The following is a 22,865-nucleotide window of genomic DNA, read 5'->3' as shown; positions in this document are numbered from 1 at the left end:
GATGATACGAAAGTCGGAGGAGTTGTTGACAGTGAGGAAGGATGTGGCAGGTTACAGCGGGATACAGATAAGCTGCAGAACTGGGCAGAAAGGTGGCAAATGGAGTTCAATGTAGCTAAGTGTGAGGTGATTCACTTCGGTAAGAGTAACAAAAAGATGGGGTACTGGGCTAATGGTCGGATACTTGGTAGTGTGGATGAGCAGAGGGATCTTGGTGTCCATGTACACAGATCTTTGAAAGTTGCCACCCAGGTAAATAGTGCAGTGAAGAAGGCATATGCCGTACTGGCTTTTATTGGTAGAGGAATTGAGTTCCGGAGTCCTGAGGTCATGTTGCAGTTGTATAAGACTCTGGTGCAGCCGCATCTGGAGTATTGTGTGCAGTTTTGGTTGCCATACTATAGGAAGGATGTGGAGGCACTGGAACGGGTGCAGAGGAGGTTTACCAGGATGTTGCCTGGTATGGTAGGAAGATCGTATGAGGAAAGACTGAGACACTTGGGGCTGTTTTCATTGGAGAAAAGAAGGTTTAGGGGTGACTTGATAGAAGTGTACAAGATGATTAGGGGTTTAGATAGGGTTGACCATGAGAACCTTTTTCCACGTATGGAGTCAGCTATTACGAGGGGGCATAACTTTAAATTAAGGGGTGGTAGGGAGAGGACAGATGTTAGGGGTAGGTTCTTTACTCAGCGAGTCGTGAGTTCATGGAATGCCCTGCCAGTAGCAGTGGTGGACTCTCCCTCTTTATGGGCATTTAAAAGGGCATTGGATAGGTATATGGAGGATAGTGGACTAGTGTAGGTTAGGTGGGCTTGGATCGGCGCAACATCGAGGGCCAAAGGGCCTGTACTGCGCTGTATTCTTCTATGTTCTATGTTCTATGTAAATAGGCCAGCCATCAAGTCTGCTCAATGATACAATGAGGGCAAGGCTGACCTGATAATCCTCCACTCTTCAATCCAATGGCTGTGAAGTTTATAGTTACATCATTGGCAGGTTCCACCTTTACTTCCTTCAGTAACCGAGGATACATCCCAGCCAAGGAGAATGACGTATCTCTCAGGTTACTGACTCTGTTGTTATCCTATCCCAATATAGTGACTGTTTCCATTACTGCTCCAATGAAGACATATCTGAAATAATCATTTAGTATTTCAGCTAGACCCCCACCTTCACAAGAAAGACCCTATTATCTTTCTACATTGGTATTTATAAAAGACTTCTGCATTCCCTTTTGTTAGTTGCTAAGTTATTCTCATGTTCTCTTTCTGCTCCACTTACTTATTTAGATTTGCTCTGTTTATTTTCAGCTTGGTGCTATCCACCTTATATTGCCTTACAAATCTCTTTTTTTCTGTCTTAAGTTAGGGTGATCTAACTGTTGAATCTATCAGTCATCCAGCACAGAAACACACTCTTTGGTCCAACCAGTTCATGTCGAACATAATCCCAAACTAAACAAGTCCCACCTGCCTGCGCCGGGTATATATCCCTCCAAACCTTTCCTATTCATGGACTTATCCCAATGTCTTTTAAACATTGTAACTGTGGTAACATCCACCACATCCTCAAGAAGTTCACTCCACACATGATCCAAATGTTTGCCCCTCATGTCCTTTTTAAAATCTTTCTCCTCTCACCTTAAAAATATGCCCCTTGTTCTTGAAATCCTCCATCCTAGGGAAAAGACACGTACTACTAACCCTGTCTGTACCCCTCAAGATTTCATAAACTTATATAAGGTCACCCCTCTCCGGTGAAAAAAACCCCCAGCCTATCCAGCATTTCTTTATGAGCCAAACCTTCCATACCTGGCAAATCTCGATAAATCTCTTCTGAACCCTCTCCAGCTTAATTATATCCTTCTTATAACTAGGCAACCAGAACTGGACATAGTCATAGAGTCATAGAGCTGTACAACATGGAAACAGACCCTTCAGTCCAACTCGGAGAAAGTGAGGACTGCGGATGCTGGAGATCAGAGCTGAAAAATATGTTGCTGGAAAAGCACAGCTGGTCAGGCATCCAAGGAGCAGGAGAATTGACATTTCGGGCATAAGCCCTTCTTCAGCCCTTCGGTCAAACTCGTCCATGCCAACCTAAATTAATCTAGTCCCATTTGCTAGCATTTGGCCCATAATCCTCTAAACACTTCCTATTCATATACCCATCTAGATATCTTTTAAATGTATAATTGTACCAGCCTCCACCACTTCCTCTGGCAGCTCATTCCATACACACAGCCATCCTCTGTATGAAAATGTCGCCCACTCAGGTCCCTTTCAAATCTTTCCCCTCTCACCTTAAACCTATGCCCTCTAGTTCTGGACTACCCTACAGTGGGGAAAAGACCTTATCTATTCACCCTATCCATGCCCCTCCTCTCAATAAGGTCACCTCTCAATCTCTGACACTCCAGGGAAAACAGCCCCAGCTTTTTCAGCCTCTCCATATAGCTCAAACTCTCCAACCCTGGCAACATCCTTGTAAATCTTTTCTGAATCTTTTCAAGTTTTACAATATCCTTCCTACAGCAGGGAGACCAAAATTGCATACAATATTCCAAAAATGGCCTAACCAATGTCCTGTACAGCCACAACATGGCCTCCCAACTCCTTTACTGGGGAGGCCACGGCCTAGTGGCATTATCATTGGACTGTTAATCCAGACACCCAGGTAATGTTCTGGGGACCTGGGTTCAAATCAGGCCATGGCAGACAGTGGAAGTAAGAGTCTAATGATTAGCATGAATCCGTTGTCGATTGTCAGAAAAGCCCATCTGGGTCACTAATGTCCTTCAGAGAAGGAAACTGCTGTCCTTACCTAGTTTGGCCTACATGTGACTCCAGACCCACAGCAATGTGGTTGACTCCTAACTGCCCTCTGGGCAATTAGGGATGGGCTATAAATGCTGCCTACAGAGCGACTTCCTCATCCCATAAATGAATAAAATAATTAATGTACTGATCAATGAAGGAAAGCATACCAAATGCCTTCTTCACTATCCTATCTACCTGCGACTCCACTTTCAAGGAGCTACGAACCTGCACTCCAAGATCTCTTTGTTCAGCAACACTCCCTAGGACCTTACCATTAAGTGTATAAGTCCTGCACTGATTTGCTTTCCCAAAATGTAGTGCCTCACATTTATCTAATTGAAGCTCTATCTGCCACTCCTCGGCCCACTGGCCCATCTGATCAAGATCCTGTTGTAATCTGAGGTAACCTTCTTTGCTGTCCACTACACCTCCAATTTTGGTGTCATTGGCAACTTACTAACTATACCTGTTATGTTCACATCCAAATCATTTATATAGATGATGAAAAGTAGTGGACCCAGCACCAATCCTTGTGGCACTCCACTGGTCACAGGCCTCCAGTCTGAAAAACAACCCTCCACCACCACCCTCTGTCTTCTACCTTTGCACCATTTCTTCATCCAAATGGCTAGTTCTCCTTGTATTCCATGAGATCTAACCTTGCTAACCAGTCTCCCATGAGGAACCTTGTCGAACGCCTTACTAAAGGCCATTCTGATCATGTCCACTGCTCTGCCCTCATTAATCCTTTTTGTTACTTCTTTATAAAATCCAAACACGGTCATGAGACAAGATTGGGTGCCTCCTGTTCTGCTATTTTGTAGATCAAGCTATGTTTACATTTCACCTGGGCCAGATCTGTTACCATCTTGCAAGCATTAGCTTTCCAACGCTAAGGTATTTTTACATTAGACTGTTTCTTCTTTCTATAACAACTGTAAATCTGATGATATTATGATGATTCCTTCAAAATTCCCCAGAGGTGATCTAGAACTAATAGATATATCTCAGTGTTTTAGCTGGTGATGTTTAATGCACACTGACTAATGCCATAAAGCTTCTCCTGTTCTGAGTGCCTAATGTCACAGTGGCCAGGGACTGCCTGATATCTACATTACAGACATGCATTGACTTGATCTTGAGAAACCATCAAAATAAATATATTTGAAGACATGGGAGAAAGTGAGGACTGCAAATGCTGGAGATCAGAGCCAAGCATGTGGTGCCAGAAAAGCGCGGCCGGTCAGGCAGCATCTGAGGAGCAGGAGAATCAACATTTCGAACATAAGCTCTTCATTAGGAATTCATCAGCTCTTCATCCTGATTCCCCTGCTCCTTGGATGCTGTCTGACTGGCTGTGCTTTTCCAGCGCTACACGCTCAATATTTGAAGAGGTGGACAATCCTCAATAGTGCATTGAGAATTGGTGGAGAATTGTGTCACCTGCACTCTTGAGAATGTATGTCAGAATGTCTTTCGGCACGTCCTCTCCATTCTTTACCGCTCTTTTCCTCTCCTCTATGCACTGTTTCCCCGTGCTACGCAGCAGCTCTAAGGAGTCCCACACCTCCTTCACAAACGTTCGGTGCTGAGGCATGTACTAGGAACAGGAGGAGTGGAATTAGGTCGACTGGGAACACCACAGTACGAGAGGCAGGACTGTGATTTAATGATGCAAGGACAGTGCAAAGTGGGAAACAGAGATAACAACTGTGCATCACAAAAGCTACAAACAATTGAATTAATGACTACATCATCTGCTCTTTTCACATCAGTTAAGGGATAAAGATTGCCAGAACATCAGGGAGGAAACCCATTCTGATTGGTTTCACATTTCACCAGAAAGAGAGCACCTTCACCAGTGCAGCATTCCCTCAGTATACCTCTGGATTTGAACAGCCTGGATTATGAAGTGGAGATTGATCCCACTCACTTTTCTCACAAAATTAAAAATCACACAACACCAACACTATAGTCCAGCACTAGCTTTCCAAATAAACCTGTCAGACTATAACTTGGCATTGTGTGATTTTTAACTTTGTCCACCCCCAGTCCAACACCAACACCTCCACATCATGGTTTTTCTCACAAAGATAAACTACTGTCCCAAGGCTAACTGTTGATGAGTCCTTACTAACGTGATCCCATTACAAGGTGTTGGATTGCTTTGCCACTCAATCACAAATATAACGTAACTTAGTCTGAACTGATAGAACTTACCTGCATGTATGGATTCTGAACATATTGGGAAATACCTTTCAGAATCATTGAAATTGCGTGTGGAAATGGAGACTGAGCACCATCCAATAAGTTTAGTTGCATCCCAAAGGCGACCTTTAAGGAGAGCAGAGATTATAAAGTAAGGGACACATGGGAGTGAGTTCCACAGAGACAGGAGTCTGGGTGCTGTCTTTTATTCATTCACAGGAGTTGGGTATCAGTGATTGGCATTTATTACCCATTCTTACTTGCCCTCGAGAAGGTGGTGAGTTGCCTTCTTGGACTGCTGTGCTCCATGAGGTGTAGGGGCTCCACAATGCTGCTAATGACAGAGTTCCCAGGATTTTTACCCAAGCGGCTCTGAAGGAATGGCAATATATTTCCAATTCAATGATTGTGAGTGGCTTGGAGGGGAAAGTGCAGGGGGTGGTAACCCATGTGTTTGCTGCCCTTGGCCTCCTAGATGGAAGTGTTTGTGGGCTTGGAAGGTTTTGTCCATGGATCTTTGGTGAATGTCTACAGTGCATCTTGTAGATAGTAAACACTGCTGCTACTGTGTGTTGGTGGTGGAGGGAGTGGAGTTTTGTGGATGTGGTGCCAATCAATGGGCTGTTTTGTCATAGAGTCATACAGCCTTCTTGGATAGTGTGAAGATTATTGATTGTTGTTAGATGTTCTGAGTTAATGCAGGTGATCCTAGGATGGAGACAGGATAGAAGCTGACACAAATGAGATTTGTTTTTAGATTGAGGGAAAGACAGTCTGATTTTCAATGAGACTTTTGGGGAGAAACTGATTTCCATCAATTCTGGGGACAAGCAATCCCACATGTGTCTTCAAGGATTTCAATGTGTGTTTGTCCTTGAGGAACCAATGCGATCTGCAGTGCCAACTAAACAGCTTTCTGCCCCAAATCCCTTTTGTTGATAAAAAGAGTTTACCCCTCTTTACGTTTTCGATGGAAATTTATCCTAATGGGATTTTATTTTGGTGGAAGGAAACCATCAATCCAGGCAACAATTTGAAGCATTTCCTTGTGTTTCATGTTGCCATTTTAGGACAAAATGAACAGTGGGCAGTTCATTGGAATTCTCAAGTCTCCCCTGTGTAACATGTCTCTGTATTTTGCATTCTGCAATACAAACATGGAGGGTCGTAGTAAGAAACTTTCTCAGAGAATTATTGTTCAAGATGCTGCAGAGTTTTGTAAGGGCCATTATTTTACCCATCTTCTCCTTTACATAATGCACCAGCAAGAGATAGGATTCAAAATCTGAAGTTTGTTACATTCTGGGTCAGTGCCAGTAAATTAGGGAAAACCCATTGTAACCACCTTTATTCAAAAAGAGGAATAAAGAATGAGAGAATTAACTCCTAATCTAGACAGGGGACGAAATGTCTGCAAATCATCTCCCCAGCTTGGCAAACATACCCACAACTGTGAGAGAATTAACTCATAATCTAAAAGGCAGATAGTAAGAGTTTGTACGAGTAATTACATAGGAAAAGAATAACTAACAATCACCATGTTCCTGTAGAGGGTGAAGCTCATGAACTGATTATGGAAAACACAGGGATAGCAGAGGGATTGAAGGGCTATTTTGTATGGCTTCCCTATAGAAAACTTTGAAAATATTCCCAAGATACTTAAAAATCAAGTTATGAATGAGAAAATGGAACTTAAAAACCAGACAATCTAAAGATTGGCAAATATCCAGAACTAGATGGCTTGCATCCTCGGGTCTGATAAGAAGTGGCTATAGGAATAGTCAATACATTACAAGAGAATGGAATGTAAGAGTAGGGAAAATTTACTGCAGCTGTACAGGGCCTTGGTGAGACAGCATAGAGTCATAGAGTTGTACGGCATGGAAACAAACTCTTCAGTCCCACTCTGTGCCAACCAGATAAACTAAATTAATCTAGAACCATTTGCCAGCATTTGGTCCATATTGCTCTAAATCTTTCCTATTCACAAACCCATAAATGTTGTAATTCTACCAGCCTCCAGTCCTGGTGGCTCATTCCATACACACACCACCCCCTGTGTGAAAAAGTTGCTCCTTAGGTCTCTTTTAAATCTTTCCCCTTTCACCTTAAACCTATGACTTCTAGTTTAGGACTCCTGGAGCGAAGACCTTAGCTATTCATCCTGTCCATGCCCCTCATAATTTTATCAACCTCTATGTGTTTGCGTGGGTTTCCTCCCACAGTCCAAAGATGTGTGGGCTAGGTGGGTTAGCCATGGGAAATGCAGTGCTACAGGGATAGGATAGGGGGATGGATTTGGGTGGAACGCTCTTTGGAGGGCCGGTGTGACTCAATGGGCTGAACGGCCTGCTTCCACATTGTAGGGATTCTATAAACTCACCCTTCAACCTTTGATGCTTCAGGGAAAATAGGCATCAGGAATTAATACTGTGTATAATTTTGGTCTTCTAATTTGAAAAAGAATATAATTATGATAAAAGCAATTCAATGAAGGTTCATTCAACTTATTGTTAGAATGAGGGGCTGATCTTATAAAGAAAACCCGAACAGGTTAGGTCTTCAACAGCTGGAATTTAGAAGAATGAGGAACGTCCAAGGACCATGGGGAGGTGGATTCCGTGTGGATGCAGGTGAAGCTAGAAGAAGGGCACAGATTTTAAGGATAAGAGGCTTTGCTGTTAAGACAGAAATGGAGAGATTTATTTTTCTCTCAGAGGGTCATTAATCCGTGGAATACTTTCCTCAAAACCCGCGGTGGTCAGGTCTTTGAAATTATTCAAGGCTGAGTTAGATAGACAAGAGAGCCAAGGCTGAAAAATGGAGCTGAGATGTCATCTGGGTGTGCCATGATTTATTGAATGATGGGGAAGCTTGAAGGGATAAATAGGCTATTCCTGCCCCTAAATTATAAACACGGATTTAATCCTAGGTTAATCTGATGAGTAAATTGGTGAGAATGTATACAGGAAATTTTAGCTGGTATGAAATGGACTTCAGCACTGGGTTCTCAAGAGGTGTTGATGTATTTTTCTTTCTCATTATCTCTTAGAACCTGCACACCCCATGCTTCTGCTTTCTGGGATGTCATCTCTACAAAACTCTCCTGCAACATGTCCAGTCAGTCTGTGGTTCTGCATTACTAACCCAGTGACATTACCAACGTGCCACCACCTCCCCAGACCTTTGGTAAAGTGATATACATTTGCCCAAAGTGGGGGAGTGGGGAGGAGTTGAGACTCCGACTGGGTGTGGAGTGGGAATTTTCATGGGACCAGCAGTACTGGCAAATGTCCTTTGCCCTTCATATTTACAGGTGTCTAATCTCCGCTATCAAAGTTCTCACCAAGGGGCATGACAAGTTTTGAGCCTCAGAGGGGGGTAACAGTGAGGTGAGGTTTGGTAAGAAACATTCCCAGAATGCTTGACAGGAACTCCAGTGTCAGATTAGAGTGGTGTTGGAAAAGCACAGCAGGTCAGGCAAAATCCGAGGAGCAGTAAAATCGACGTTTTGGGCAAAAGCTCTTCATCAGGAATGGAGGCAGGGAGCCTCCAGGGTGGAGAGATAAGTTTTGGGGGGGGAGGGGAGCTGGGGAGAAGGCAGCAAAGAGTACAATAGGTGAATGGGAGTGTGGATGGAGGTGATAGATCAGAGAGGAGGGTGGGGAAAGGTAGCAAAGAGTACAATAGGTGAATGGGGGTGGGGATGGAGGTGATAGGTCAGAGAGGAGGGTGGGGGAAGGTAGCAAAGAGTACAATAGGTGAATGGGGGTGGGGATGGAGGTGATAGGTCAGAGAGGAGGGTGGGGGAAGGTAGCAAAGAGTACAATAGGTGAATGGGGGGTGGGGATGGAGGTGATACGTCAAAGGGGAGGACGGAGTGGATAGGTGGGAAGGGAGATTGGCAGGTAGGACAGGTCATGGTGACGGCGCTGAGCTGGAAGGTTGGAACTGAGGTAAAGTGGGGGGAGGGGAAATCGGAAATTGGTGAAATCCAGCATCTGCAGTCCTCACTTCTGTCCAGTGTCAGGTGACAGGGGAGAACATTGGAGGCAAAAGACATGAGAAGATAAAGCTAGTTCTTACCGTCGTGATGACCTCAAGTGTCACACAGTTCAGCTTGCTGTGCATTCCCACTGGAGTTTCACCATCAGATAACTCGCTCAACTTCTCCATTAGGTGTTCAGCCTTCTCATTAAACACATCCATTAACCCCACCAGATACCTGCACAGAAAATGGCGACACAGAGATATGGAAGCTCCTAGATTGCCTCAAGGTGATTGATTATTTTTAAAGGTGCTTTGACCGTTATGAACACAAACATATCAGATATTTCTTTATTCATTCATGGGATGAGGGCTTCACAGGCTCGGGCAGCATTTATTGCTCATCCCTAATTACCCAGAGGGCAGTTAAGTGTTAATCACATTGCTGTGGGTCTGGAGATAGATGTAGGCCAGACCAGGTAAGGTCGGCAGATTTCCTTCCCTGAAGGACATGAGTGACTCAGATGGGTTTTTTCCTGACAATCAACGATGGATTCATGGTCATCATCAGAGTGTAAATTCCAGACTTTTATTGAATTCAAATTCCACCATCTGTCATGGCAGGATTCCAACTGGGTCCCCAGAACATGACCTGGGTCTCTGGATTAACAGCCATAATACCATTAGGCCATCACCTTCCATCACTGATTTATATCGAACAAAACTCAACAAATGGCACTGGCAGAGACTCTTGTGGTAGTGTGGCAACGTACTTGCCTCTGAGCCTGGAGGCCTGGAGCTCAAGTCTAAACTCTCCAAAGATAAGTAATAACATCTCTGAATAGGTTAATTAGAAAATATCTAAATGGCAATGGTCAGTTAAGCAACTGAGTGATGTGGATGACACTGGCGTAGTGGTAATGTCACTAGATTAGGATCCAGAAGGGTAGATTAATGCTCTGAGTGTGTGGGTTCAAATCCCACCAAAGCAGCTGGTGGAGTTTACATACAATCTGGAATTGAAAACTAGGCCCAATGACTATGAAATTATTGCTGAAAATCCTGCCAGGTTCATGTCCTTTGGGGAGGAAACTGCCATCTTCACCTGATCTGGCCTACACGTGATTGAGATTTCATTAGCCTAGCAGCTCTCTCAGTCAAGGACAACTCTGAGAAATAAATACTGACCTTGGCAACAACATACTTATCTTGTGAAAGAAAACATTTTTTAAGAAGATTGCATTGGCTGAGAGAAAATTGTTTTTTTAATATATTCATGGGACATGGGTATCGCTGGCTAGGCTGGCATTTATTGCCTGACCCTAATTGCCCCTTGAGAAGGCAGCTTCTTGAATCGCTGCAGTGAGTGAGTGGAACAAACTCTTGATGGGAGTGGTGTGAGAAGTTAATATTGATTCATTGAAACAGAAATTGGACAGATTTCTTTCAGAAAGTAGTGTTTTGGAGCTGATTTCTTGAAACATGTTTTGGGTTGAGTCCAGAGCTAATTGTTCAAGAAAGCCCCTGGGTCAGACTGCAGCCAGAGACATTGTCTCAGTGTTCAAACACGAGTAATATGAAAGTGACAGATTCTAAAAACAGCTGCTCCTTCAATCACGGAATAGTTCTCTGTAGTTTTGTATAAATATGGGAGAGAAATCTTGGCCCTTCAGCCCATCAAGTCTGTCAAAACTACACTAATTCAATGTTAATCTCACTTTTCCACACATAACCTCGAAGGTTATGACATTTCAAGTGCTCGTCCAAGTACTTTTTAAAGGTTGTGAAGTTTCCTGTATCAACTACCCTCCCAGGCAGAGCTCTCCGGATGAAATGAATGTTTTTCCTCAAGTCCCCTCTAAATCTCATCCCTTTCGCTTCAAAAATGTTACTGGCCCTTCAACTAAGGGGAAGAGCTACTTTCAATTCACCATGTCCATCATAACCTTACACACCGCTATCAGGTCCATTCTCAACCTTTTCTGCTCCACAGAAAACAACCCGAGCGTATCCAGTCTCTCTTTATCGCTAAACTGCTCCATCCCAGGCAACAGCCTGGTGAATCTCCTCTGCCCCCCACAATGTAATTCCATCTTTCCTATAATGTGGGGACCAGAACTGCACACAGTGCTTCAGCGGTGGCCTAACTTTTACAGCTCCAACATGACCTTCCGGTCTTATAATCTGCCATGACATGTAGGGTCAACTGTATGTTATGCCTTCTTAACTACCCTATTAACTTGTCTTGCCACCTTCAGGGATCTGTGAACAAACCCCCCAAGATCCCAGTGTTCCTCTGAGATTCCCAGTGTCCTGCCATTCATTGTGCTCTCTTGTCGTGTTATTTCATCCAAAGTGCATCACCTTACATCAATCAGGATTAAATCCCATCTGCCACTGATCTCCCATCTGACCAATCCGTTTGTATCCTCCTGTAACCTAACACCTTCCTCCTCACTGTCACTCACATGACCAATCCACAAACTTACTTATCATCATCCCCTCCCCATTATCATTTATTTTTAACATTACAGCGCAGTACAGGCCCTTCGGCCCTCGATGTTGCGCCGCCCTGTCATCTCCATCTTTTATGAATATCACAAATAATAAGGGATCCAGTACTGATATCTGTGGTATACCGCTGCACACTGGGCTTCAATCACACAAACAGCTTTCTACCACCATCCTCTGTCTCCTGTCAGTGAGTTAATTTTAAATCCAACTTTATGAAGTTATGTTGGATTCCATGAGCTTTTACCTACTTTATCAGTTTCCCATTTGGGACCTTATCAAAGGTCAAACTTCATCAACTGCCCTACCCTCATCTACACACCTGGTCACCTCCTGGAAAAATTCAGTGAGATTTCTTTGGCTTCCTTCTGACAAAGCTATGCTGACAATCCCTGATTAAACCTTGCCTCTCTGATGCAGATTATTTCTTTCCTTCAGAATTTTCTCCAACAGTTTCTCTACCAGTATTGAAGAAATTTTGGTACAAGTTGCCAAGGCAAAGGTATTTTCCACGAGGAATCTGTGAGGTCTGCAGCTGCTGGAGATCAGAGTTGAGAGTGTGGTGCTGGAAAAGCACAGCAGGTCAGGCAGCATCCGAGGAGCAGGAGAGTGGACGTTTCAGGCCGGAGTCCTTCTTCAGTCCTTTCCTGAAGAAGGGTTCCTGCCTGAAACATCGACTTTCCTGCTCCTCGGATGCTGCCTGACCTGCTGTGTTTTTCCAGAAACACACTCAACGAAGGTAGCTCCCACCCTCAATGAGAAGGATAATGATTGGCAAATGAAGCTGGATGGAACCAGCAGTTTTCAAACTTCATTCTAGTTGCATTTTGCACAAATTCACTGCTAAGGATCTGTTTTTGTATTGAGGCACAGAACAAGAAACAGCTTTCCCTAAAATCAAGCAGCTAGTAACAGCACCACCAATTCCGAGATACCATGATGTCAATGATGAAGTCATCCTGCAGTACAATACCTCTGAGACAGAATTCAGAGCAACCTCAAGACAGCAAGGGCAACTGGGGCATTAATGCAAACTAAATGATATCATGTTCAGATTGATAAACAGTGTCTGGCTATTGTCTTTGCTTGTGAGTTTTTTAGTCAACATGTGTAGCGGGGAGATGAAGTAAGAACAGAATCCAACTACAAGTTTCTGCAAAGCATCTTCAAACATTTCAATCTGCACCAAAGAATGTTTCTTAAATTGTAGAGATATCATCTGGATGTGATATACAAGCAAGGAAGAATTATACATTGCTGACATGCTGTCAAGGACAATAGCTCCATGAAGAAAGGTGAGGCTGCTCACACAGAGTATGAACTCTTCCAACAGCTCTACATGATCTGAAAGTCATGACACAGCAGAGACACTGAATCTGAAACAGAAGGGTTTTGCACAAATCAAGTGCACTAAACAAGAGGAATCTCTGTAAGTGTTGAGGAAAGGATGACCTGAACACATTAAACACATTCTTGTTGCTATAAGATTGCACTAGGCATTAAGAGAGGATGTGATACCATAGGATGGCCTTTTGAACAAAGGAGGTGGAATCATTATCCCTAAGAAAATGAGAAAAGAGGGGTTGAAATGCAAGATATGAAGGAATAGAGTCTAGGAACTGAGGAAAAAGCAAAAGATATTCTCTCCTTGCTGAACATAATGAGATTCAGGGTCACAACTGCTAGCGTAGTGCTTGTAACAACTCCCAAGCTAAATGGATTAAGGAGCCATTCATGAAACATGATATCTAGACAGACCCTCGTCATCCTCATCATTCCTGCAAGAACTGATTATCTTCTCGATGTCAACCACTATTCTCCCTTCTGGGAAGTATACCAGCTGACACCAATGACTACCAATGAGATTAGTGAATGCCTGAGAGCAGTCGTTATGCCATTCTTGACATGGTGATGAGTAACAGTGGCCCTCAGTTCACAAGTGACAAATCCAGCTTTCTAAAAAGGATTCAACAACAATTCATTATCTGTATGCTAACCCCAATCAAATGGTTGGTGGAGGTTACAGTAAGACTCACTAAAAAGATCATAAATAAATGGATTAGGTCTAGACCTGTACAACACAGGTCTTAAGTGGAGAAATACACCAACTGAAGACATGAAAAAAAAATCTGTGCAAAGACTAAAGTTACGTTGCATCATCTTTCTAATAGTGAAAAACCGACTAAAGCCAGAAGCAGTAATAGGTGTGGGTGGAAAAATCAAGGCGAAATTACACTATCAAAGTGAAGTTTGGCAAGAGTACAGGATGACCATCAGTCCCAGCGGACCACTGTTCCCCAGCAACAGAAATGGACCAGTAAAAACAGTTGCCATGGAAACAGCACTCATTAAGAGAATCCCTAGAGAAGGAACATTTTTAGATTAGATTACTTACAGTATGGAAACATGTCCGTCGGCCCAACAAGTCCACACTGACCCACTGAAGTGCAACCCACCCAGACCCATTCCTCTACATTTACCCTTTCACCTAACACTACGGGCAATTTAGCATGGCCAATTCACCCTAACCTGCACATTTTTGGAATGTGGGAGGAAACTGGAGCATCTGGAGGAAACCCATGCAAACACAGGGAGAATGTGCAGGAATTGAACCTGGGTCTCTGGCGCTGTGAGGCAGCAGTGCTAACCACTGTGCCACCGTGCTGCCCATTCTGCTGGGAATGAGCAGATACCCAAGAAGGTTGCAATGTAAGCACATATCTTTAGGAGACCTGCACAATGTAAAGACGATGTGTGCATTACATTTCAGACACTGATAAAAGTGGAACTGACTACAATTAATTCATTAAGTAAAAACCAAAAGAACTGCAGATGCTGTAAATCAGAAACAAGCACAGAAATTGCTGGGAAAAACTCAGCAGGTCTGGCAATAATCTGTGGAGAGAAATCAGAGGTAACGTTTTGAATGCAGTGATTCTTCCTCAGAATCTTTCTGTGTTCAAAGGAACGGTCACTCAACCCGAAATGTTAACTTTGATTCCTCTCCACAGATGCTGCCAGACTTGCTGAGCTTTTCCAACAATTTCTGTATTTGTTTTAGAATTAATTCACTATTTGATAATAAATCATAATTTTACTTGTGACCATGTAAATTGGGAACTGGCATTACTAGTAACTGCAAATGAAAGTGTAGGCAAATTCTTTTTCTGGAAAGTGGATATGTGGAGAAATGCAATTGTGGACAAGTTGGTTTACTCCAGTCATGTGGGCAATGTGTCTGCTGTAAGTGCCTTTGTGTGCAGTCTGTGGCTGACATTAAAAACGCAACAGTGTCTGTGCAAGAGTGAGTAACAGAGTGAGTGTGTGAGTGAAACTGAGTGAGAGTATGTGTGTGTATGTGACAGTATGAGAGCTCGTGTTCTATGTATTTGCTTTATTCAGTTGTATGTGTCGGTTTGTGTCGATGTGTAAGTGTGTGTAGATGACAGAGTGTGTGAATGTGTGTGCATGTGTGTGTGATTGAGTGTGTGTGTACGTGTGTGTGTATGAGTGAATGAATGTGTGTTTGTGTGTGAGAGTGAGCAATAGAATGAGTGAGAGAGTGTATCAGGGTGTGTGTGTGAGTGCCTGAGTCTGTGTGAGATTTTGAGAGAGAGTGCGATAGTGTGTGAATGACAGAGTGACTGTGAATCCTGAGACTGGAAGAGAGCCAGACGCACACACTCGTCTCTTCCACCTCCTCCAAAATCCTAAAATCTACCAGACGCCAGGTCACAGCTAGACGGGGTGGCTAAGAAGGTGTTTAGCACGCTTGCCTTCATTGTTCAGACCATTGAGTATAGGAGTTGGGACATCATGTTGAGTTTGTATGGGGCCATTTTTGAAGTACTGTGTCCCGTTCTGGTCACCCTGCTATAGGAAGGATATTATTAAACTGGAGAGGGTTCAGAAAAGGTTTACCCATAGATCGCTGGCACTAGAGGGTTTAAGTTATAAGGAGAGATTGAGAGGCTGGGGCTTTTTTCACCAGAGCATAGGAGGTTGAGGGGTGACCATATAGAGGTTTACAAAATCATGAGGGATATAGATATGGTGAATAGCAAAGGGTGGGGGAGCTCCAGACTGGGGGGCATACTTTTAAGGTGAGAGGAGAAAGATTTAAAAGGGATCCGAGGGGCAATTTTTTCAGACAATGAGGTTTATATGTGGAATGAACTGCCAGAGTAAGTAGTAGATGCAGGTATGATTATAACATTTAAAAGACATTTGGACAGGTACATGGACAAGTAAGGTTTGAAGAGATATGGGCTGAAAATGTGTTGCTGGAAAAGCGCAGCAGGTCAGGCAGCATCCAGGGAACAGGAGAATCGACGTTTCGGGCATAAGCCCTTCTTCAGGCTTATGCCCGAAACGTCGATTCTCCTGTTCCCTGGATGCTGCCTGACCTGCTGCGCTTTTCCAGCAACACATTTTCAGCTCTGATCTCCAGCATTTGCAGACCTCACTTTCTCCTTGAAGAGATATGGGCCCAATGCAGGCAAGTTTGGTTCGAGTTGGGCCGAAGGGTCTGTTTCCATGCTGTATACCTCTATGCCTGCAGCAAAGCAAAACCCAGGCTGACAGATAACCTGCTCCTGCACCTCCCCCTTCATGTACGAGTTCTGTTTAAGCAAGTTTGGAATGTTTGTCACCAGAGGTGAATGTCAGTTCAATGCTAGTTAAATCCAACTACTAGCCTGGTTCTGATTTCCTGACTTGGAGTCTGGTTTATCTCTTATTACCTTTGATTCTCAAACTAAAAGGCATAAAAGAATTGTCAGTTTGTTCTACTACTTGGGCACTTTTTAATGGCCATCTTTATTAATTTCTCAGTTTTTGTTATTTGTTCAATTTTTTTGCTCATTAAGCTGTTTATGCTTATTTCACAATTCATCGATATTTAAACTTCTGTTTAGTGTTGTACCAAACCTTATCTTTTAGAAATTTGTCCTTTGGCCCCTTGCGTAAGAAGAATTTGAATGTGACCCCTTACACAAAGAGATTAAACATGCCCTGTTGTTTGGGATGAGCTAGTGACTTTGGATTTCTAGTTCCTAAAGCTCCCCACCCACTGGACCTCAGCAGCTACACTGATAAGGCGCAGAAGCATTCCCATCTGTTTACTGTAGGGCCAATGGATCCTTCAAATCCTCATCTACGTGGAGGTTTACATCTCATTAAAATATTACTATTCAATGCTGCAGGAGATTGTCCTCCAGTTGTAGTGATCTGTCCTGCACTAGGGAGATCACTGGTTCAGTGAGCATTAAGATTACGAGATTTTGAGCCTGATCAGCATTAAGCAGAAAGAATAAAACAGAGTTTAAAACCAGAAGTGAATAGTTACGAGTGGCTGAAGGAGGGATCCATCACCCTGCGCTGCATGTACCAGTGTCTGTGATCGGTATCAGTCAGTAAACCACGTCCTAAAAACCTGGGAAAAACAACATGACAATACCGAGATAGTAACCATTGTACAGGAATGCTGGAATTAAAACTCTTGCAACTTCATAAAGTCCAGAGAATATCAGAGTGTTACTGTGAGGAGTATATTACATCTTTTTACAGTGAAGGGAGTGGGATATATCAAAGTGTTACAGTGAGGGGTGTGGGGTATATCAGACTGTTACAGTGAGGGGTGTGGGTATGTCAGAGTGTTACAGTGAAGGGTGTGGGTATGTCAGAGTGTTACAGTAAGGGGTATGGGGTATATCAGACTGTTACAGTGAGGGGTGTGGGTATGTTAGAGTGTTACAGTGAGGCGTATGGGATATATCAGACTGTTACAGTGAAGGATGTGGGGTATATCAGACTGTTACAGTGAAGGGTGTGGGTATGTCAGAGTGTTACAGTAAGGGGTATGGGGTATATCAGACTGTTACAGTGAGGGGTGTGGGTATGTCAGAGTGTTACAGTGAGGCGTATGGGATATATCAGACTGTTACAGTGAAGGATGTGGGGTATATCAGACTATTACAGTGAGGGGTGTGGGTATATCAGAGTGTTACAGTGAATGCTGCAGGGTATGTCAGTGTTACAGTGAGGGATGCAGGATATATCAGAGTGTTACAGTGAGGGGTGCTTTTTATATCAGAGTGATATAGTGAAGAGTGTGTTATATCAGACTGTTACAGTGAGGGGTGTGGGTATATCAGTGTTACAGTGAGGCGTGTGGGTACATCAGAGTGTTACAAAGACGGGTATGGGATATATCAGAGCATTACAGTGAGGGTACAGTATATGTTATATCAGAGTGTTAGAGCGAGGTGTGTGGGTATATCAGAGTGTTACAGCGAGGGGTGTGGGATACATTAGTGTTACAGTGAGGGATGTGGGGTATATCAGTGCTACAGTGAGGGGTGTGTGGTATATCAGTGTGTTACAGTGAGGGGTGCGTGTTATATCAGACTGTCACAGTGAGGGGTGTGAGGTATATCAGTGTTACAGTGAGGGGTGTGGGGTATATCAGTGTTACAGTGAGGGGTGTGTACTATTTCACTGTTACAATAAGGTTAGATTAGATTCCCTACAGTATGAAAACAGGCCCAACAAGTCCACACCGACCCTCCGAAGATCAACCCACCCCAACCCTATACTTACCCCTACCTAATGCACCGGACAATTTAGCATGACCAATTCACCTGATGGGCACATCTTTAGATTGTGGGAGGAAACCGGAGCACCCAGAGGAAACCCACGCAGACACGGGGAGAATGTGCAAACTCCACACAGACAGCTGCCCGAGACTAGAATCAAACCCGGATCCCTAGTGCTGTGAGGCAGCAGTGCTAACCACTGAGCCACTGTGCCACCCCCAGGGATGAGGAGAATCTTTGAGTGTTATGTGAACTACAAGAAAGTAGTTCACCAGCACCTTTTTGAAGGGCATGTGTTGACTTTGATTAATTTGTTTGAGCTCAGAGCCACATACCTTTTACCAAAAAGGTTGAAGAGGAGATCGTATGTGTAAGGGTCTTTGGGATATTTTGGTGACATCAAGAATTCCTGCAATAAAAAAATGATATAACTGAACTGTGAATCTTTGGTAATTTATTCATTTTCTGCATATAACATCTCTAATTTTCACTGTTATCACTGAGAGGGCCACAGCTCCTACCAGTTGATGTTTCTGCATTTGGCCCAGGGCCACACCTTAGTCATTGGCCTTGCAGTTGGAATTTCAGGATAAGGCTTCAGGGAGATGTACTGGAGCTAGATTAGATTAGATTAGTTACAGTGTGGAAACAGGCCCTTCGGCCCAACAAGTCCACACCGACCCGCCAAAGCGCAACCCACCCAGACCCATTCCCCTACATTTACCCCTTCTGCGATGGGCTGTCTGTATGTGGACACTCAGATTGGATCTTCCTGCAATGGCCTTACATTTGAAAAGCCTATTGACAGTCAGCATTTCGACATAGACAAGAGGAGTGGACACTTGGGGACGAGATACCTTGCAGACTGTGACCCTTTCTCTCCAGGAAAGCACATACAGTTCCAAAGGCACTGCAATGTGTGTGAGACTGAATGTGAGAAAGTTCATGAAGGTAAGCTCCCAGAGCCACACTGAAGCGATGGGGCAGGATCAGACTCACCCTGATGCTTGAGCTTGTTACGCCGTTCAGTAGACCATGGCTGAAACTCTTCACCATGAAACTCTTCTCTTTCCCATCTGACCCCCATCTCCCTTGATTCCCTTTGTGTCCAAAAATCTATCTGTCTCAGTCTTTGATGGTCAATGACAGAACAGCCACACCTCTCTTGGGGCCACAATTCTAAAGATGCTCCATCTTCTGAGTTGCAAAATTTTGCATCTCGTTTTGAAATGGCAGATCCCTAATCCCTGAACTAGGATTCCCAGTTCAACATTCTCAAGCCAGGGGAGGAAGCAGCCCCCCAGTTCTACCCTGTCAAGTTCTCTAAGAAGAAGATCGTCTTGCAGTCTTTAACTTCCAGGAAGTACAGGCCCATTCCAGTCACTCTCCCATAATAGGACCTGCCTCATCTCAGGATTCAATCTGGTGAGTCTTTGTCACATTCATTCTAGAGCAGGATTTCTTAAGGAATGAAGACTGCGTGTCTCACCCAAGCCCTGGGTAACTGGAGCAAAGTCAGTCCCATGCCTTTTCTCAGCCAATGCTTCATATGAAGCTTTCAGGAAGATTCATTTCCTCAATTTGTTTACTAAGAGATACTGAGGGCAGGACTTAGACCATGAATGAAAGCAATTAATTCAGGGCAGGAAAAGGATCCACCCTCTGACTTTCTGGTTTTCTTTTGGTTTCATTTAACACGAGCATTACTAACAGAGCCATTATGGAGCTAGCATTATAACAGTTAACCACATTGAGTGTTGAGGTTAATGACAGATAAAAATCACATGATACCAGGTTATAGTCCAACAGGCTTAATTGGAAGCACTAGCTTTCAGAGCGCTGCTCCTTCATCCACGCTCCGAAAGCTAGTGCTTCCAATTACACCTGTTGGACTATAACCTGGTGTTGTTTGATTTATAACTTTGTCCACCCCAGTCCAACACCGGCAACTCCAAATCATGGATACATCACAGCCCTCATTAATGACCTGCATCTTTAACACAGAGAATTGCCTCGAGGCAGTTGACATAAGAGATTACCAAACAAACTTAGGCACTGAGGGGGTATATCAGAGTATCACAGTGAGATGAGGGGGGATATCAGAGTATCACATTGAGAGGAGGGGGGATATCAGAGTGTCACAGTGAGGGGGGGGTATAGCAGACTATCACAGTGAGAGGAGGGGGGATATCAGAGTGTCACAGTGAGAGGGGGGGAGTATAGCAGATTATCACAGTGAGAGGAGGGGGGTATATCAGAGTGCCACAGTGAGAGGAGGGGGGTATATCAGAGTGTCATAGTGAGTGGTGGGGGTATATCAGCCTATCACAGTGAGAGGCAGGGTGCATATCAGAGTATTTTACTGAGAGGAGGGGGGTATATCAGAGTGTCACAGTGAGAGGAGGGGGTATATCAGAGTTTCACAGTGAGAGGAGGGGGGTATATCAGTGTCACAGTGAGAGGAGGGGGGTATATCAGTGTCACAGTGAGAGGAGGGGGGTATATCAGAGTGTCACAGTGAGAGGAGGGGGGTATATCAGAGTAGTTTAGTGAGAGGAGGGGGGTATATCAGAGTGTCACAGTGAGAGGAGGGGGGTATATCAGAGTTTTACAGTGAGAGGAGGGGGGTATATCAGTGTCACAGTGAGAGGAGGGGGGTATATCAGAGTGTCACAGTGAGAGGAGGGGGGTATATCAGAGTTTCACAGTGAGAGGAGGGGGGTATATCAGAGTGTCACAGTGAGAGGAGGGGGCTATGTCAGTGTCACAGTGAGAGGAGGGGGTATATGAGAGTGTCACAGTGAGAGGAGGGGGATATGTCAGAATGTCACAGTGAGAGGAGGGGGGTATATCAGAGTGTCACAGTGAGAGGAGGGGGGTATAGAGAGTATCACAGTGAGAGAAGGGGGTATATCAGAGTATTTTACTGAGAGGAGGGGGGTATATCAGTGTCACAGTGAGAGGAGGGTGGGTATATCAGAGTGTCATAGTGAGAGGAGGGGGGTATATCAGAGTATCACAGTGAGAGGAGGGGGGTATATCAGAGTGTTACAGTGAGAGGAGGGGGGTATATCAGTGTCACAGTGAGAGGAGGGGGGTATATCAGAGTGTCACAGTGAGAGGAGGGGGGTATATCAGTGTCACAGTGCGAGGAGGGGGGTATATCAGAGTGTCACTGTGAGAGGAGGGGGGTATATCAGAGTGTCACAGTGAGAGGAGGGGGTATATCAGAGTGTCACAGTGAGAGGAGGGGGATATATCAGAGTGTCACAGTGAGAGGAGGGGGGTATATCAGTGTGTCACAGTGAGAGGAGGGGGGTATATCAGAGTGTCACAGTGAGAGGAGGGGGTATATCAGAGTGTCACAGTGAGAGGAGGGGGGTATATCAGAGTGTCACAGTGAGAGGAGGGGGGTATATCAGAGTGTCACAGTGAGAGGAGGGGGGTATATCAGAGTATCACAGTGAGAGGAGGGGGTATATCAGAGTGTCACAGTGAGAGGAGGGGGGTATAGAGAGTATCACAGTGAGAGGAGGGGGTATATCAGAGTATTTTACTGAGAGGAGGGGGGTATATCAGTGTCACAGTGAGAGGAGGGGGGGTATATCAGAGTGTCATAGTGAGAGGAGGGGGGTATATCAGTGTCACAGTGAGAGGAGGGGGGTATATCAGAGTGTCACAGTGAGAGGAGGGGGGTATATCAGAGTTTCACAGTGAGAGGAGGGGGGTATATCAGAGTGTCACAGTGAGAGGAGGGGGCTATGTCAGTGTCACAGTGAGAGGAGGGGGTATATGAGAGTGTCACAGTGAGAGGAGGGGGATATGTCAGAATGTCACAGTGAGAGGAGGGGGGTATATCAGAGTGTCACAGTGAGAGGAGGGGGGTATAGAGAGTATCACAGTGAGAGGAGGGGGTATATCAGAGTATTTTACTGAGAGGAGGGGGGTATATCAGTGTCACAGTGAGAGGAGGGGGGTATATCAGAGTGTCATAGTGAGAGGAGGGGGGTATATCAGAGTATCACAGTGAGAGGAGGGGGGTATATCAGAGTGTTACAGTGAGAGGAGGGGGGTATATCAGAGTGTCACAGTGAGAGGAGGGGGGTATATCAGTGTCACAGTGAGAGGAGGGGGGTATATCAGAGTGTCACAGTGAGAGGAGGGGGGTATATCAGTGTCACAGTGCGAGGAGGGGGCTATATCAGAGTGTCACTGTGAGAGGAGGGGGGTATATCAGAGTGTCACAGTGAGAGGAGGGGGTATATCAGAGTGTCACAGTGAGAGGAGGGGGATATATCAGAGTGTCACAGTGAGAGAAGGGGGGTATAGAGAGTATCACAGTGAGAGGAGGGGGTATATCAGAGTATTTTACTGAGAGGAGGGGGGTATATCAGTGTCACAGTGAGAGGAGGGGGGTATATCAGAGTGTCATAGTGAGAGGAGGGGGGTATATCAGAGTATCACAGTGAGAGGAGGGGGGTATATCAGAGTGTTACAGTGAGAGGAGGGGGGTATATCAGTGTCACAGTGAGAGGAGGGGGGTATATCAGAGTGTCACAGTGAGAGGAGGGGGGTATATCAGTGTCACAGTGCGAGGAGGGGGGTATATCAGAGTGTCACTGTGAGAGGAGGGGTGTATATCAGAGTGTCACAGTGAGAGGAGGGGGTATATCAGAGTGTCACAGTGAGAGGAGGGGGATATATCAGAGTGTCACAGTGAGAGGAGGGGGGTATATCAGTG

General features: G+C 44.6%; 1 protein-coding gene across 2 annotated transcripts in view; it reads right to left on the bottom strand.

Moving 5' to 3' along the window:
* Nucleotides 1-22,865, bottom strand: part of LOC122553321 (cholesterol 24-hydroxylase-like) — a 105,132-nt gene that overhangs the window by 17,684 nt on the left and 64,583 nt on the right. For both annotated transcript variants that reach the window (XM_087989551.1, XM_087989552.1), the window contains exons 4-8: nt 18,460-18,533; nt 16,876-16,962; nt 9,117-9,255; nt 5,043-5,156; nt 4,266-4,422 (exon numbers count right to left, since the gene is read on the bottom strand). In XM_087989551.1, coding sequence (XP_087845677.1) covers nt 4,266-4,422; nt 5,043-5,156; nt 9,117-9,255; nt 16,876-16,962; nt 18,460-18,533 — 571 coding nt within the window. The remainder of the gene's footprint in view (nt 1-4,265; nt 4,423-5,042; nt 5,157-9,116; nt 9,256-16,875; nt 16,963-18,459; nt 18,534-22,865) is intronic.

Source organism: Chiloscyllium plagiosum, unplaced genomic scaffold, assembly GCF_037043375.1.
Source record: "Chiloscyllium plagiosum isolate Xiang-an unplaced genomic scaffold, Cpla_swu_hap1 HiC_scaffold_8, whole genome shotgun sequence".
NCBI lineage: Eukaryota > Metazoa > Chordata > Chondrichthyes > Orectolobiformes > Hemiscylliidae > Chiloscyllium > Chiloscyllium plagiosum.
This window is presented reverse-complemented; position numbering and strand designations above follow the sequence as displayed.